Source organism: Anguilla rostrata, chromosome 5 (genome assembly GCF_018555375.3).
Source record: "Anguilla rostrata isolate EN2019 chromosome 5, ASM1855537v3, whole genome shotgun sequence".
In the NCBI taxonomy this organism is placed as follows: Eukaryota; Metazoa; Chordata; class Actinopteri; order Anguilliformes; family Anguillidae; genus Anguilla; species Anguilla rostrata.
The window spans coordinates 49,126,021-49,141,403 of record NC_057937.1 but is presented as its reverse complement, the minus strand read 5'-3'; the positions used below and the strand labels follow the sequence as shown (position 1 = coordinate 49,141,403).

The window sequence follows — 15,383 nt, the reverse complement described above, 5'->3', positions numbered from 1 at the left end:
GGCCGGAGGACAAGCAAGGGTCAGAATGAGCAGAAAGGAATTGTTAACAAAAACACTGCAAACACACTGCTGCCGTTTTACCCAACATCCGTGGATGTATTCCACATTTTAAAACGTAGTCTCCATGGCAGAACTGGGAATCTGGCATTGGCTCAGCATTTTGGGTTAATGCATACTGAGGAATGTTTAATCATTAATAGTAATAGGTATAACATACAGCAGCCCACAAATTAGTACAGGCAATTTGCACGATTGTATCGGGAAATGACAAACAGCAAAGCACTGCTCTGAGCCAGCTTTGTTTTACAAGCTATGAAATATGTTTTACAAGCTATAAAATATTATTGCATTTTGTGTCATGTAACAATGCAATGTATGACACAGTAGTGTTTACATTACAGTAAAATGTGATAATTCAGGAACAATTTAAAATATATTCAGTCAACATTTTATTCACTATTCACTAACACTACATGGCCAAAAGTATATGGACACCTGACATGCAACATCTCACCTAAAATTATGGGCATTAATATGGAGTTGGTCCACCCATTGCTGCTATAACAACCTCCACTCTCCTAGGGAGGCTTTATACTAGATGTTGGAGCATTGCTTCCATTCAGCCAGAAGAGCATTAGTGAGGTCTGGCACTATTTGGGCTTTCACATTTATCTCAAAGGGTGTTGGATGGGATCCTAAACTGTTGGTAAGCAAAGAATCGTCTGGAATGTGACTATGCTGTAGCATTAAGATTTGCCTCAGACTAAGGGGTGTCCAGATATTTTGGTAATATAGTGTATTTACTCAAAATAGCATATTCACAAATTATTATTTTTACACAAGCATGTATGTCATATATACATTAATGCATTCACATTTTACAAGTTTAGGTTACCCTGTCATACTGTTATTATACTATTCTGTAGTACTGCATTATGCATAGATTTTGATTGAATTTTGATTTCAAGTTGTGTGGCTGACTTAAACTAAATAATAATGCACAATGTTTTGACTAGTTTTGGCAGTCTCTGACCTCTGGAAAAAAAAAAAAACCCCTGGCTAATCTATTTTCAAAATCAACTATTAAAATTTTTATGAATAGCTATTTTTTATCATTATAATTTTATGAATTTTTATGCTGATTTTAATTATCACAAATGGGTACTTTCAGTGACTTTATATTAATTATAAACTACCGTTTGGTCTTACCAATGGCAATGTGTACAATCACAGGGCCACTTGAGCATATAAATTACATTAGTAGTACTTCTCATTTTATACACCTTCACTTCTTAAGTGTTTTTTCTTTTTCTGCAGTGTGAAATTAGTTTCATTTTTCACCCATGGCATTCACACATTTTACTTGATTACATGCTGCACACATATAGTGTAGAGCCCATAGCATTTTAGTGAATTGAAACACCCATGTTAATGGAAATCACAGCTGAAACAAACTTTCAAATTGATGAATTGTAAGTATATTTTCACAAACCCTGAGGAAAAACGGAAAGGAATCATGGTCTGGTAGCTGGCATGGTACTTCTTGTGGTGACTGTCCTCCGGTGGATCCAAAGATGGAAGGGCTTCTGGAGAAAAGTCCATGGTTGTGCTGGCTGTCCACTAGCTGTCCTTGGCTTTCTTTTTCTTACAGTAGGAAATATCATGGGAAACACCATTCTTTTTCTTATGGTAGGAAATACAGTATCAAGAGTACAATTTGCAATATTTACAAAAAAAAATTAGATGATATTTTATATTTTTGCTCTGTCTAAATTAACAGGCAAATTATTAAGGCTGAATTATTATGATGCGCAACTTTGAACTGCTGTGACTGATAAATTGAATTAAGTTTTTCTCAAGTAAATTTTTCTGAAGAAACAAAGAACCACAAAACAGTCACAGACAGTATTTTTGTCTGTTTGAATTATTCAAAATGAAACAATTTATAGCTATGTAAGCATCAAAAACCTCATTCCTGAAGACTCCACACTGAGGTAATGGGAAACGCACTGCACAGTTGTTACACTTATTGCTACACTCAACTATATTCATATTACATTCAACATTAAAAATTCAACAACATTCTATACCAGACTGATGATATCACTGTAGAAACTAAAAAATCAAGCACGCAAATTAGATTGCCATGTTGTCTCTTCTACAGAAAAGGTTTTAGCTTATTCAGGAAAATTGAAAAACATGGTTTAAATCTTGGTTTAAACATGAAGAAAAATTCAGCCTTACCTTTCTGTATTACAAGTGTGAAAGAGCTGACAGCAATGATGCATTGAAACTAACCTGTCAATGCTTATATCCAGAAACAAGCAGCAATGGCAAATGTCCCATTCAGCTGATTATATATCCCTCCATTTTATGAGGCTCAAAGGTTAATTTGTACAGAGGTTTCAGCTCTCTCACAACCTTGTACAGAGGTTTCCACACTCACCTATTCTACTATTTCTACAGATCACATTGTCAACATTTAACTAGTTTACCCAGCTGAAAAGGTGCAATGTGTGCTTGTCTTTGACTAAATAGCCATCACTCTAATTCAAAACTAACAAGTTGTCAGATTTGTGAAAGATTCAAAATAGACTTGCTGAAGGTGACATTTGTCTTCAATTTCTTTGCACTCTTTTGTGGACACAACTCTCAGTAAGCATATTCTCAGTGGGACCTTGAATTTGGAATGTATATGTTATGACATAAGTACTCTACTTATACAGTCCATTAAATTAGACAATCGAAATATGCTTCAGTTTAGGATCCGCTTCTGAAGTACAGTCCTGGAGTCTCTCTGTGCATGCTGGTTTTTGTTATAACTGATCTCTGGATCAATTAAGTTTGTTGAAAACAAGGCTTTCCAAACACAGATTTGGGAACAAAGTCCTTCTACTACTAAACAAAAGATTTGATTTTACTAAATATATTTCTAAAGAAATTATTTTCCATATAGCCTAGTACATTACAGAAACTTTAATAGCTTGGGTTTATCTGAATGCTTAAATCTCCAGGAATACCAGTATGAAACACTTATTCTTCATGCATGTCATTTCTGACATGATGTCCTTAAGCACACCTCATTAAAAATGAACCATCCCACACAATTCAAGGGTTACAATTGAGGTGGGAACAAAAATCAGCGCACAGGGAGGCCTCTGGACAGGGATATAAGTATCCCCGTTTTGACAAATTTGAACATCAAATATATATATTTGTACCAAAATACGTATGTATTATATGTATTATATACATATATGTATGTACCAAAATACACAAACTGCTTCCGCATTATGAGTCAACCAGTAAACTGTCTTCAAGGGTAATACAACACAAGATGTCAAACGTTTACATATTACATAGCGCAGCCAAGCCATGCCAGAGTTCACGGAATGACGGGGCTTTACCTTTTACTTACAAAGGGTGACTAGCGTTTCTTTCCTGAGTCAGGTCTCCTGTATGCATCATATACTTTTACAACCATAATAACTGAGGTTATAAAACAGTATAATACAGTGAGTACAACAAGGAATAGACTGAAAGCATAACAGGGAATATAAAAGAGGAAAGCACCCAGGCTGTACTCTGTGAGAACTAAAGCCATTGAACACAATATATCTCTGTGTGTTTCACAGGCCAGCTATGTATTTTTTGAATAAAGAAGACTGGATAGGCCCACCCTTATTTGTTTTTGCTTTGTTCAGACAGGGAGGGTAACAAAACAGAGGGGGTAACAGAGAAGGTATGACAGCACAGAAGGTGTCGCGGTGGGGATCAATCAGGTGGGGGGGTATTTGCACTTAGCTGTCCAGTGGAATGCCACCGCATATCTTGCCTGCAGGGGCTGTAAATGTATAAAATGGTCTGCCTCTGACAGTTCAGCACCCTTGTTGCATAATACTTTTTGCTGACTCTACACACAGTTTTACATGTTTGTCATTAGCAGCGCTGCCAGGGAACATTTAGTATTTACCAAATCCTCCAAAGTCAGTTGAACATACATTTCACTCTGAATATTTTTTCCTTTTTGTCAAAACCTCTATGTCTGGCAATCCTGCTGACTAGGGCCCAGAGAAAATATCAATCAAGTGACTATCTGGGCTGTCAACCTCAACTTCACTAATATCTTCCAGACAACCATGATGATGATGGCATGCCAAATTCAGTGATCATTTGGAAAGCAACATGGGATTAGTCATGGGACTAATCATGCAATTAGAGACTAATAGGTCGAAAGCACAATGAAGCTGCTGTGGTATTTAAAGTTAGCTGTAAATTATAAATGTAAACTTTTCAAATGAACTTGCTTTAAATGTCTGTGCTCCTTAATATGCAGTGACTGTTTCTGACCACCAGAGGCCGCCAGGTCCCCAGTCCTAGGGTTTCCTCATTTATTTATTTTTTTTTCTGGTTCATTGTCATTGTCATTCATTGTCATTATTGTATCATTGTTTTAATTATTGCTTGCACCCATATCCCATTAGTTTACTCTGTTCACTTGTTTTCTATGCATTTAAGTTCCTCAACCTTGGTTACACTTTGCTTGGTCTTTGTTTTCACATTCTGTCAGCCTGTAGAGTCCTTTTCTCTAGCTTTGTTCCTAGTTGTTCCCTAATGTTTGTTGTTTTGGTCCAGGTTCCTAGTTGTTCAAGTAAAGACTTTTGTTATTTCACTTACCACAATCAAATAAGTTTGCCTTGTATTTGGATCCCTTCCTGAGAACTTGTGACACCTCAAGGGTGCATCTTCTGAGTTTTATTATTTCCCATACATGCTAACACTTCTGTAAAGTAATACAAATATTCCAAAGGTAAGGTTTCTATTGGGCTACTTTCAAGTGACCGTTCTTTGTGTGATAAATCTAATTTCATCAGGTTATTCCTCCCAGAATTGCTGGAAACAGCGTGCTGGAAAACGGATTTCACCAAAACCACCAAGCTTATTAAAAAAAAGATAAACCAATAATCTGGCCAATGTGCGGCCTGTGTCCTTCAATAACAAACAGGCAGAGATTCCGGAATGTCTTAAAGAACTGGGGACCAACTTAATCACCAAGTTTTACTGAGACCACTGACCGTACTTCTAAAAGCTAGCCAGCATGTTTGGAGTTGGCCTTCATATCCTAGAAAAGGGTCTATAGGAGTCCTGTGGAAAGAATTCTGTCCTTCGACAAATGTCAAATGTGGAATGGCAATAAAAAAGTTCCAAAAAACAAACTGACAGGAATTGTAAACGTTGCTGGAAAAAATTGCTCAAACATTGCGGAAAACATAAAAACTCCATAAAATGAACTATAGCTTTAATCCCTGATCACCCCCTTCTGGAAATTTGGCAAAACACCATGAAACCAAATGAGTGAAACAGTATACACAGTTTGCACAGTTCAGTTCAGTTCACCAAAAGAACATAGTATTATTGTAATGTCATTTTTTTAAAATCAACAGTTTAGCATACTGAATGTGAAGCCATACAGACACAACTTATCCAACTGAAACTATGTAGTTTGCAAGGAAAATCACAAGGAAAACTTGAAAAAACTTGAACTTACCACAAATGTGTAGTAAGTTAATGAACACAGAAGAAAACACAATGCAGGTTCTTTTCAGTGTCCCCTCAGTGAGTGGGAGGACAAATACTGTAAGAATTTTACTCAATGTAATTTTATCTTTTAAAAAAAAAGGCAGTCAGTAAATGTTCATGTTCTAAATGTGCTCTTAAGACTGAAAACTGAAAGCAAACCTTAGCTGAAAAAAAAAAAGTTTAAACCACACTGCCGATTTGGAGCACTGTAACACCCCAAAAATGACCCCCGAGCCTGTGCGTTGGTTAGTTATCTACCATCGTCCGTGCGTTGGTTAGTTATCTACCATCATCTGAAGAAATTTGAGCAATTTTACCCTAGGCCTGTCCCTAAGGTTGCGGGGTCACATTCCTGTCCCACAGAGCCTGGGCCAACAGTTGTAACAACCAAGTAAATTCTAACGGGGCACAATTCATAACAAAGATGAAACACCATGGATAGTAATCCATACAAATACACTGCTGTTATTACAGACAGAAATAAATAAAATCATTAGATACATAAAATATATTTGACATTTGTATTTCAACTTCAATATACGCTAACCAAAATAAGAGGCCCTAAGTGAGATATGTCAAGTACCCCCCCTGAAAAATAACATTCAGATTCCAAAACCCCAAGGAATGACATGATGTTGTCACAAGGAGACTAATAGCAAATAGGTTTAATAGCATCATATTAGAAATAGATACTTACATATAGGCTACAAGTGAAAGAACATTCCTGGAATACCAAATTGCACTTGTGATTAGCCTACTTCTCATAAAATGTTAAAAAATAAAATATCTAATTTAATATTAATTAAATAATCAAAGTCCAAGGCAATAACCAAATGGCATTCCAAATGAAAGAGTCAATCATTCCAAGTAAATAATTTTTAAAGATACAAAATTAAAGTTCTACCTAATTAAGCGATGCAATACAACTGCGACACGAACAGTGTCCCTATATTGCACGTCGTGGAATTAAATTAAACTAGCCGAAACTGCACTGCATACTGCCTAAACTAAAAGGCTATATGACGCAACTACATTTATTACTGATAATGGCCTGGCGAAGTGCCTACTGTAACGCGAGGGCAGAACACTAAAGATAGGTCCATACTTTCCGTCTTGAACTACTAGGTTTACTTGTAGCTCTACCGCTGTATGGGATTGATTGCCTTTCCAAATTGAGCTATGAACAAAGACAGACATTGGAACAAAACTGTTCGTTGAATTCAGCTTTGCACATATGCATTTTGACCATGCCATACAAATTTTTTGGTTTGTTTTACCGGTTGTTCCAGTATTTGAGTCTCCTCCTACTATGCGTATATGTATGTATATATGAAACACTGATAAACCAAAGGGAAAGGTGAAGTAACACACTGAGGACCACTTTCCAATTGAAAAGGTTTTATTTCGATGCGCAAAGGGAGACTCGCCACGGTGCCACGACAAGCGCTCCGTACGAATCTCAACGAGACAGCTACAAGTGAAGGTTTAAGTATTCTGTTGAGAGGTGTGGTGAAGGGCTAAATTGCTAATTGGTACGGTCTCAGGAAATCAATCAATCTTAGATACGATAAACTTTGCATATGATATTAAGAATGGCCAATTGAATACACTGAGCTTTGAAAGTCAGGAATTCAGTCTTACCGTTTTCTCTCAGGCACATTCAGCGTTACCGGCAATTTTTTTCAACCGCTCTCTCTGCGGATGGTGGAATTGGCAGAAGGGGGAGCGCTAGTATTTTCCTCACGGCGCGCAGGAACTGCCGCCTTGGGCTATGCATGGCACATTGTGGTCACTCACTCACTCACGGACGACCTTTTAGGGACGTTTTGTGGGCGCATGAGCAGGTGGTGCCAGCTAAAATCTGTGTCTGCGGAACTGAGATGCGCCGTCGGTCAACGGTTACGTGCTTGTTGGTAAACTAATTGGTCACGTGGGCGCTGTCATCGGCGATAGCAGTGATTTCAAAATCCCAGATATCAGCTCAATTAATAGGCCAGCCTATCTACCAGTCGACCATTAATATTGAGTTATTACAACCAGTTGGTGCTCAAATGTGTCCTGTGTTCACTAGCACACTCAAATGTCTGGTCAATGTATAACATTTTCCAATACATTCCAAACATAAGGCCACAGTATTCAGTTCACCAGAATATTCCAAATGGCTGCACCAGTGATCCAGCACCTTATTGCACACAGTCCAGAGGGTTGGCAGAGCTCTGCAGCAGAGGCATCCTCTGGCCCAGTGTCAGTAGCTAAACAGAGGCTGTATGGTAATGCGGTGGTTATGGGGAATGTATTGCACTAAATATTAACATTTTTCTGTCTTTCTTTATTTCTAAGAAATTAATCCTGAAGGGTTGGACAGGGCCACTATAATATAACATATATGGTTATGCAATTGCCATGAATTCTTCCAATTTACCTTTTTGTATAATTTAGCTGTCTTTATTTAGATGGTTTTTATCCAAATGGGATCAACCCTTTCTTTTTTTCATGAATGTCAATTATAGCTTTGATGCACATATTAGCATTGTATATCACAACAAGCACGAAACTGTCCATACCCACGGCGTAACTTGGCGAACTATATTTTTTTGTTGATTTTACACACTCATATATGGCAGTTGGTTGAAAATAGACACTTCACGCTACAATCCTGATAATGGCAATGTGCTGTGAAGTTTAGGTAGCAAACAACAAGGCTGAATCCTTTTGATGTAATTTACATAGAAACTACGCTCAAATAACCTAGTTTCACTCACTGTGGCCAAGTGGAAGCGATACCGTTTCAGAAAATATATAATGTTAAAAGATTTAATTTGATCTTCTACTAGGAGTTTTGCCGTTTATTGAGGGTGTGACAGAAAATTTTGGTGCCACTGACTGTAATCAAATGTTTTTCACATTTACCGTTCGATTGAGCAAGTACCATTCACAGTACACTTTTATGGGTTAGTGCTGTCAGATTGTGCTGGCTACTTTACATGAACCTTGTAGGTCGATCAATAAAGGCTAACAGCACAGTACCACTTCTTGTCACTTGTACCACCACTGTAATGAAATAAAAAAAGACTACAAACTACCTTTTCTATGAGAAATGTCGAGCTCACGCGCATACACCGCTGGCGACATTCTAAAGCTCCGTTTTGCCCTCCATACTATATAGCTAGCTAGCTATGGCACGTCCTCACCTCTGTAACATTATTTGTTGTCCCCCGTGTGTCCATACATCTGTATCATTGGTTGTAGCTGTGTGTCCTTAGCTCCTACTCATGCGTGCAGGATAGCATCCGTATGCGCTAACTAGGTTAACTAAAGTAGGCGATCCATACGCGCTTACTAGGTTAGTTAAAGTAGGCAAAACGCGAACATGTTAGCTAAAGTAGCGTTAGGCGATAAAGCTCTGCTTAAAATGTTGTGCCGTACAACCTGTGCATGCGTCCTACTAAACAAAGCACCACCTGCGCATGCGTCCCACCAAACCTCCCTCAAAGGTTGTCCGTGAGTGAGTGACCACAATTTGCCACGCATAGCCCACGGCGCCAGTTCCTGTGCTCCGTGGGAAAAATCGGCTAGTTGTAGGTTCTGTTGTTCAATTGCATACTTTATCATCACTTCCTAAAGTTTGTTTTCAATGATGTTGGAACAGTCATTGCATAATTCTCCTAGAATCAATTTATCAGTAAACTGAATACAGTGCTTGGAAAAAGTGGAACAGAAGTGCACAACTATATGGCCAAATAATTTCCTAATATTTCTAATTTACTCTAATTTACACTTAACTTGGCCAGAAGATGTATATAATCCTAATCCATGAAAAATAACATTCAGATTCCAAAAGCCCAAAGAATCACATGATGTTGTCACAAGGAGACTAATAGCAAATAGGTTTAATAGCATAATATTAGAAATAGATACTTACATATACAAGTGAAAGAACATTCCTGGAATTCCAAATTGCATTTGTGATTAGCCTACTTCTCATAAAATGTTAAAAAATAAAATATCTAATTTAATATTAATTAAATAATCAAAGTCCAAGGCAATAACCAAATGGCATTCCAAATGAAAGAGTAAATCATTACAAGTAAATAATTTTTAAAGATACAAAATGAAAACTAGGCCTAAGTTCTACCTAATTAAGCATGCAATACAACTGCAATACGAACAGTGTCCCTATATTGCACGTTGTGGCATTAAATGAATCTAGCTGAAACTGCACTGCATACTGCCTAAACTAAAAGGCTATATGACGCAACTAGCCTACATTTATTACTGATAATGGCCTGCCGAAGTGCCTACTGTAACGCGAGGGCAGAACACTAAAGATAGGTCCATACTTTCCGTCTTGGACTACTAGGTTTACTTGTACCTCTACCGCTGTATGCGATTGATTGCCTATCCAAATTGAGCTATGAACAAAGACAGACATTGGAACTAAACTGTTTCTTTAATTAATTCAGCTTTGCATATGTATTTTGATCATGCCATGCTAATTTTTAATTTTGGTTTGTTTTACCGGTTTATCTGACTTTTCCAGTATTTGAGTCTACTCCTACTATGTGTCATCTCATACGATGTTGACTTTTAGTAGTTATTGAACTATATATATGAAACACTGATAAACCAAAGGGAAAGGTGAAGTAACACACTGAGGACCACTTTCCAATTGAAAAGGTTTTATTTCGATGCGCAAATAAAGGGAGACTCGCCACGGTGCCACGTCAAGCGCTCTGTACGAATCTCAACGAGACAGCCACAAGGGAAGGTTTAAGTATTCTGTTGAGAGGTATGGTGATGGCCTACTGTGAACGTTCCCAGGAAGGAATGTACATTGCACCAGACTTACCGGGGGCACCCAAATGGCCTGCTGTCGGTGACACCCCTTTGATCTGTGGCTATTGTATATCCTTACAAACCGTGATTGAACTCTATTTGTGGCCATTTGACTCTAACAATGGGAAGCAGTTACAGAGTGTGAGTGTGGGAATGTGTATTCAGAATGAAATTGAGCCACAGAATTGTTCAAACCTATCAATACTAATGATGTACACTTGCACTGTCCACAAACTGTGGACATAAAATCTTGGGAAACATCTGAGTTTCATTATTCATACATTATTAAGGTTGCAGCCATTGACTGTAGAAAAAAATGTGACATAGCCCATTGACTCTCCATGTGCTTGGTGAATAGCATTTGAAGTAAGGGAAGTGCAGTTAAGAATTGAACTGGTGACCTTTAGGTTACAAGACCAGTCCCTTACCCATTATACTACACTGCCACCCTATCTAAAGAAAAAAAAATCATTGTCCAGGCTGTCACAACCTGACCGCAGGTTTGAAATGAGCAGGGTCATTTGTATAGTCATATTAGATTGGTTTGAATATGTAAAAGTTACCCATCAATCAAGAAGAGGGGTGGAGATGGGCCGGTGACGTGCGTCCGTAAAGGCGGGTTTTTTACCTACTTCTACATCTCGGACGTAGCCCAGGAAATAAAAAAAACTTCTCACCTTTGGGTGGCAGTGCTTCATTAGATTTTAGTTTTTTTAACAATAGGACTAATGTGATGATTCAAACGGAAATGGTATACTCGGCTTTAGACTCAAAAAACGTGATTTAGTGTTTATTACCCCTTTCGATTATTCCTATCAAGCCAGCCTCTTTCACAGCTGTGCTACAGTTGTGGCAAAGCAGAGTGTCACAAAATTATCGAAATTCCGTTGGACACGCTGTAATGTGCCAAATTCTTGAGTTACGGCTTGCATTTGACAATCACACCTTGACTGCTACAATCAAAAAATGAATTAATGAAAGTAGAAAGCAAAACAAAGCTTGTCTCTCCAAAAGGCAATTCCAAGTATGTGCCATGGCCAAAATTCAAAAACCAACAGACAGCAGAATGTTCCACCAGGGATGAAATGTTGAAGGGCAGACCCAAATGCAATACGCAGATGCCAATTTCCAATTTACTACAAAACTAAAAGAAAAGGCCACATTTTATCTACAGTAGTTGAAAGAGAAGGGGGGGGGGCAGGGGGTTCACCTTCTCTTCACCAGGCCCATACATAGGCCTACTTAATGTTCAGGGGAGGATCCATTCTGGCCTTTTATACATTATTGGTTCAGGTCAATCTACAATACAACAGATCTTTTTAAGGTCATAGCTAAATTAACACTCTCCTAGCGAGCATTATTGTGACATTAAATGTTTAGGATGTTGAATTTTGTTTGAGAATGACAAATTTGAATATTCTTGAAATTACACTATGTGGAGAGAATTACAAAGCCAGTATTGGCACTTTATTGCAGCACTTTTTTTTATAAATAGTTCCCCATTCAGGGCATTGTTTGGCACAGATGGTGTCACAGGTGTTTCTGATTAGTCAGGTGTGTTCAATTGCTTCCTTAGTGCAGAAGAGGGATTTTAGTATCTAGTTCTGATTTTAGGTGTTGATTGCCTTTGGACTCTGTTATTGGCATTTGTTCATATGAGGACCAGAGTTGTGAACTTGTGCAAATGAAAGTCAAGGAAGCCAATATGAGGCTGAGAAATAAGCCATCAGCCATACCTCCCCACAGCAGGTTCACAGTTATTCTGCAGTGATGTGGGGGTAGTGGTCGACTGATATGGGGTTTTTAATGGCCGATGCTGATACTGATATTCAGAGAGCAGGGCGGCCGATGGCTGATATACAGTAATGCCGATAAATTTTATTTAGGCTATTTATTTTTTTTGCACCTGATAAAATCAAAATTCAAGAGGCACAAAATTGCTGAACTTAAATTAACATTTATTAAGCACTCAAAAACACAGAACATTCTTGAAAATTTTAAAATAAAGTTTTAGTGCACTTAACAGCATTTATCTGCAGATAACAGCCTCTCCTTGTTTCTGTTCAATAGCCCCAGTTTAATAAATGGACCCCTCCACAAATTACATCACAATCTAATATAAATGGCTTTTATTTTCGTGAATTAATGAGATACCTATTACGGTCAGCATTTGGGTTAAAAACTAAAAAATGCCATATATAGCCTAATTCCATTGTTCCATCCACATTACTATCTAGGCCTAATATGTAGTCATTTTAAGGATCAAAAGGCTGTTTTAGATTAATTAATGCAAGACAACATATAACCTACGTAATTCTGTCGATTTCAAAACCACTAGCATTAAAGGAGAACAGGGGTCAGTATTTCAGTTAAAAACCTACATCATCATGCAATTATTCTATCAACATTACAATATAATATATTTAGCCAGTAAATGTTTTAGATCAGATTTCCTGTCATTTAGGATGAGAAAACGAGTGAAGATTTAGAAAGTTCAATAACGACAGAGGAAATTTGGGCGAACGCTGCATAAGTATAAGTATCGTTACTGAGTGCGACTGGGAGGTAATAATATTTGGGTACCGTGCGCAGTGTTTGGTAACGCAGGTCAACTCGCCAAACGTACGCTTCGTCTGTGCAATTTTAGGATTCTATGCATTCACCTATACATAGCAGAGTTTATGACTGGTCACTCTTCCATTATTTGTGAATGCACGCAGCATACCAGCAAACCAGCTGAACTGTCTGTAACTAGCCAAGTTATGTAGTCACCTGACTTTCCCTCGATCACAGTACCTATCGATAGTACCTGGCGTTAGCTGAAAAGGAGAATCTCTTTCAGTAGCTACAGCTAATGTTACTTAGCAAACTAAGACTTTCACGAAGTGTCAAAGTATAGGTTAACCGCCGACATTGTTTGAATAATCAAAACAATAACTATGCTCAGCAAAGGCTTATATTTGGCTAATTACCGAGTTTACTCATGTTAGCTATATTAGCTTAGCTGATTGATGACTGCTAGTTTTGCACAGGTTAATTTACTAATTGGTACGCTCTCAGGAAATCAGTCGAATCTTAGGTACGATAAACTTTGCATATGATATTAAGAATGGCCAATTAAATACACTGAGCTTTGAAAGTCAGGAATTCAGTCTTACCGTTTTCTCTCAGGCACATTCAGCCTTACTGGCAATTTTTTTTCAACCGCTCTCTCTGTGGATGGTGGAATTGGCACAAGGGGGAGCGCTAGCATTTTTCCCACGGCGCGCAGGAACTGCCGTCTTGGGCTATGCATGGCATCAGTGACCCAGCACCTTATTGCACACAGTCCAGAGGGTTGGCAGAGCTCTGCAGCAGAGGCATCCTCTGGCCCAGTGTCAGTAGCTAAACAGAGGCTGTATGGTAATGCGGTGGTTATGGGGAATGTATTGGACTAAATATTAACATTTTTCTGTCTTTCTTTATTTCTAAGAAATTAATCCTGAAGGGTTGGACAGGGCCACTATAATATTACATATCTGGTTATGCAATTGCCATGAATTCTTCCAATTTACCTTTTTGTATAATTTAGCTGTATTTATTTAGATGGTTTTTATCCAAATGGGATCAATCCTATTTTTTTTTCATGAATGTCAATTATAGCTTTGATGCACATATTAGCATTGTAGCCTATATCTCAACAAGCACGAAACCGTCCAGGCCCATGGCGCAACTCGGCAAACTATATTTTTTGGTTGATTTTACGTGCTCAAATATGGCAGTTGGTTGAAAATAGACACTTCATGCTACAATCCTGATAAATGCACTGACTGTGCTGTGAAGTTTAGGTAGCAAACAACAAGTATGAATCCTTTTGACGTAATTTACATAGAAACTACGCTCAGATCACCTAGTTTCACTCACTGTGGCCAAGTGGAATCGATAACGTTTCAGAAAATATTTAACGTTAAAAGATTTAATTCAATTTTCTACTAGGAGTTTTGCCGTTTATTGAGGGTGTGACAGAAAATTTTGGTGCCGCTGACTGTAATCGAATGTTTTTCACATTTACCGTTCGATTGAGCAAGTACCATTCACAGTACATTTTTATGGGTTAGCGCTGTCAGATTTTGTTAGCTACTTTACATGAACCTTGTACGGCGATCAATAAAGGCTAACAGCACAGTACCACTTCTTGTCACTTGTACCGCCACTGTAATGAACTAAAAAAAGACTACAAACTACCTTTTCTATGAGAAATGTGTTGTCGAGCTCACGCGCATACACCGCTGGCGACATTCTAAAGCTCCGTTTTGCACTCCGTACTATATAGCTAGCTAGCTATGGCACATCCTCACCTCTGCAACGTTTATTTGTTGTCCTCCGTGTGTCCATACATCTGTATCGGTGGTTGTAGGGTGTGTCCTTAGCTCCTACTCATGCGTGCAGGATAGCATCCATATGCACTAACTAGGTAAACTAAAGTAGGCGATCGGTACGCACTAACTAGGTTAGCTAAAGTAGGCGAAACGCGATCATATTAGCTAAAGTAACGCTAGGCGATAAAGCTCTGCTTAGAAATGTTGTGCCGTACAACCTGTGCATGCGTCCTACTAAACGAAGCACCACCTGCGCATGCGTCCCACCAAACCACCCTCAAAGGTTGTCCGTGAGTGAATGAGTGACCACAATTTGCCACGCATAGTCCACGGTGCCAGTTCCTGCGCTCCATGGGAAAAATGGGCTGGTTGTAGGTTCTGTTGTTCAATTCCATACTTCATCATCACTGCCCTAAAGTTTGATGTCAATGATGTTGGAACAGTCATTGCATAATTCTCCTAGAATCAATTTATCAGTGAACTGAATACAGTGCTTGGAAAAAGTGGAACAGAAGTGCAGAAATATATGGCCAAATAATTTCCTAATATTTCCACTGAGATGTGTCTCCATGGGCTGGAGCTCACACACTCAGCACTTTCTGTGGGACC

At 38.4% G+C, this 15,383-nt stretch overlaps 1 protein-coding gene across 3 annotated transcripts in view; it reads right to left on the bottom strand.

The window, feature by feature from the left end:
* Window positions 1-13,720, bottom strand: part of abcc12 (ATP-binding cassette, sub-family C (CFTR/MRP), member 12) — a 28,186-nt gene extending 14,466 nt beyond the window's left edge. Inside the window, exons 1-2 of one of the 3 annotated variants that reach the window (XM_064336805.1) lie at window positions 13,575-13,720; window positions 1,493-1,644 (exon numbers count right to left, since the gene is read on the bottom strand). In XM_064336805.1, the coding sequence (XP_064192875.1) occupies window positions 1,493-1,602 (110 nt within the window). In that variant the 5' untranslated portion in view covers window positions 1,603-1,644; window positions 13,575-13,720. Of the gene's footprint in view, window positions 1-1,492; window positions 1,645-2,244; window positions 2,366-13,574 lie in introns of those variants that run through there. The other 2 variants (XM_064336802.1, XM_064336803.1) reach the window with 2 other exon arrangements.
* Between the last annotated feature and the right edge of the window lie 1,663 nt (window positions 13,721-15,383).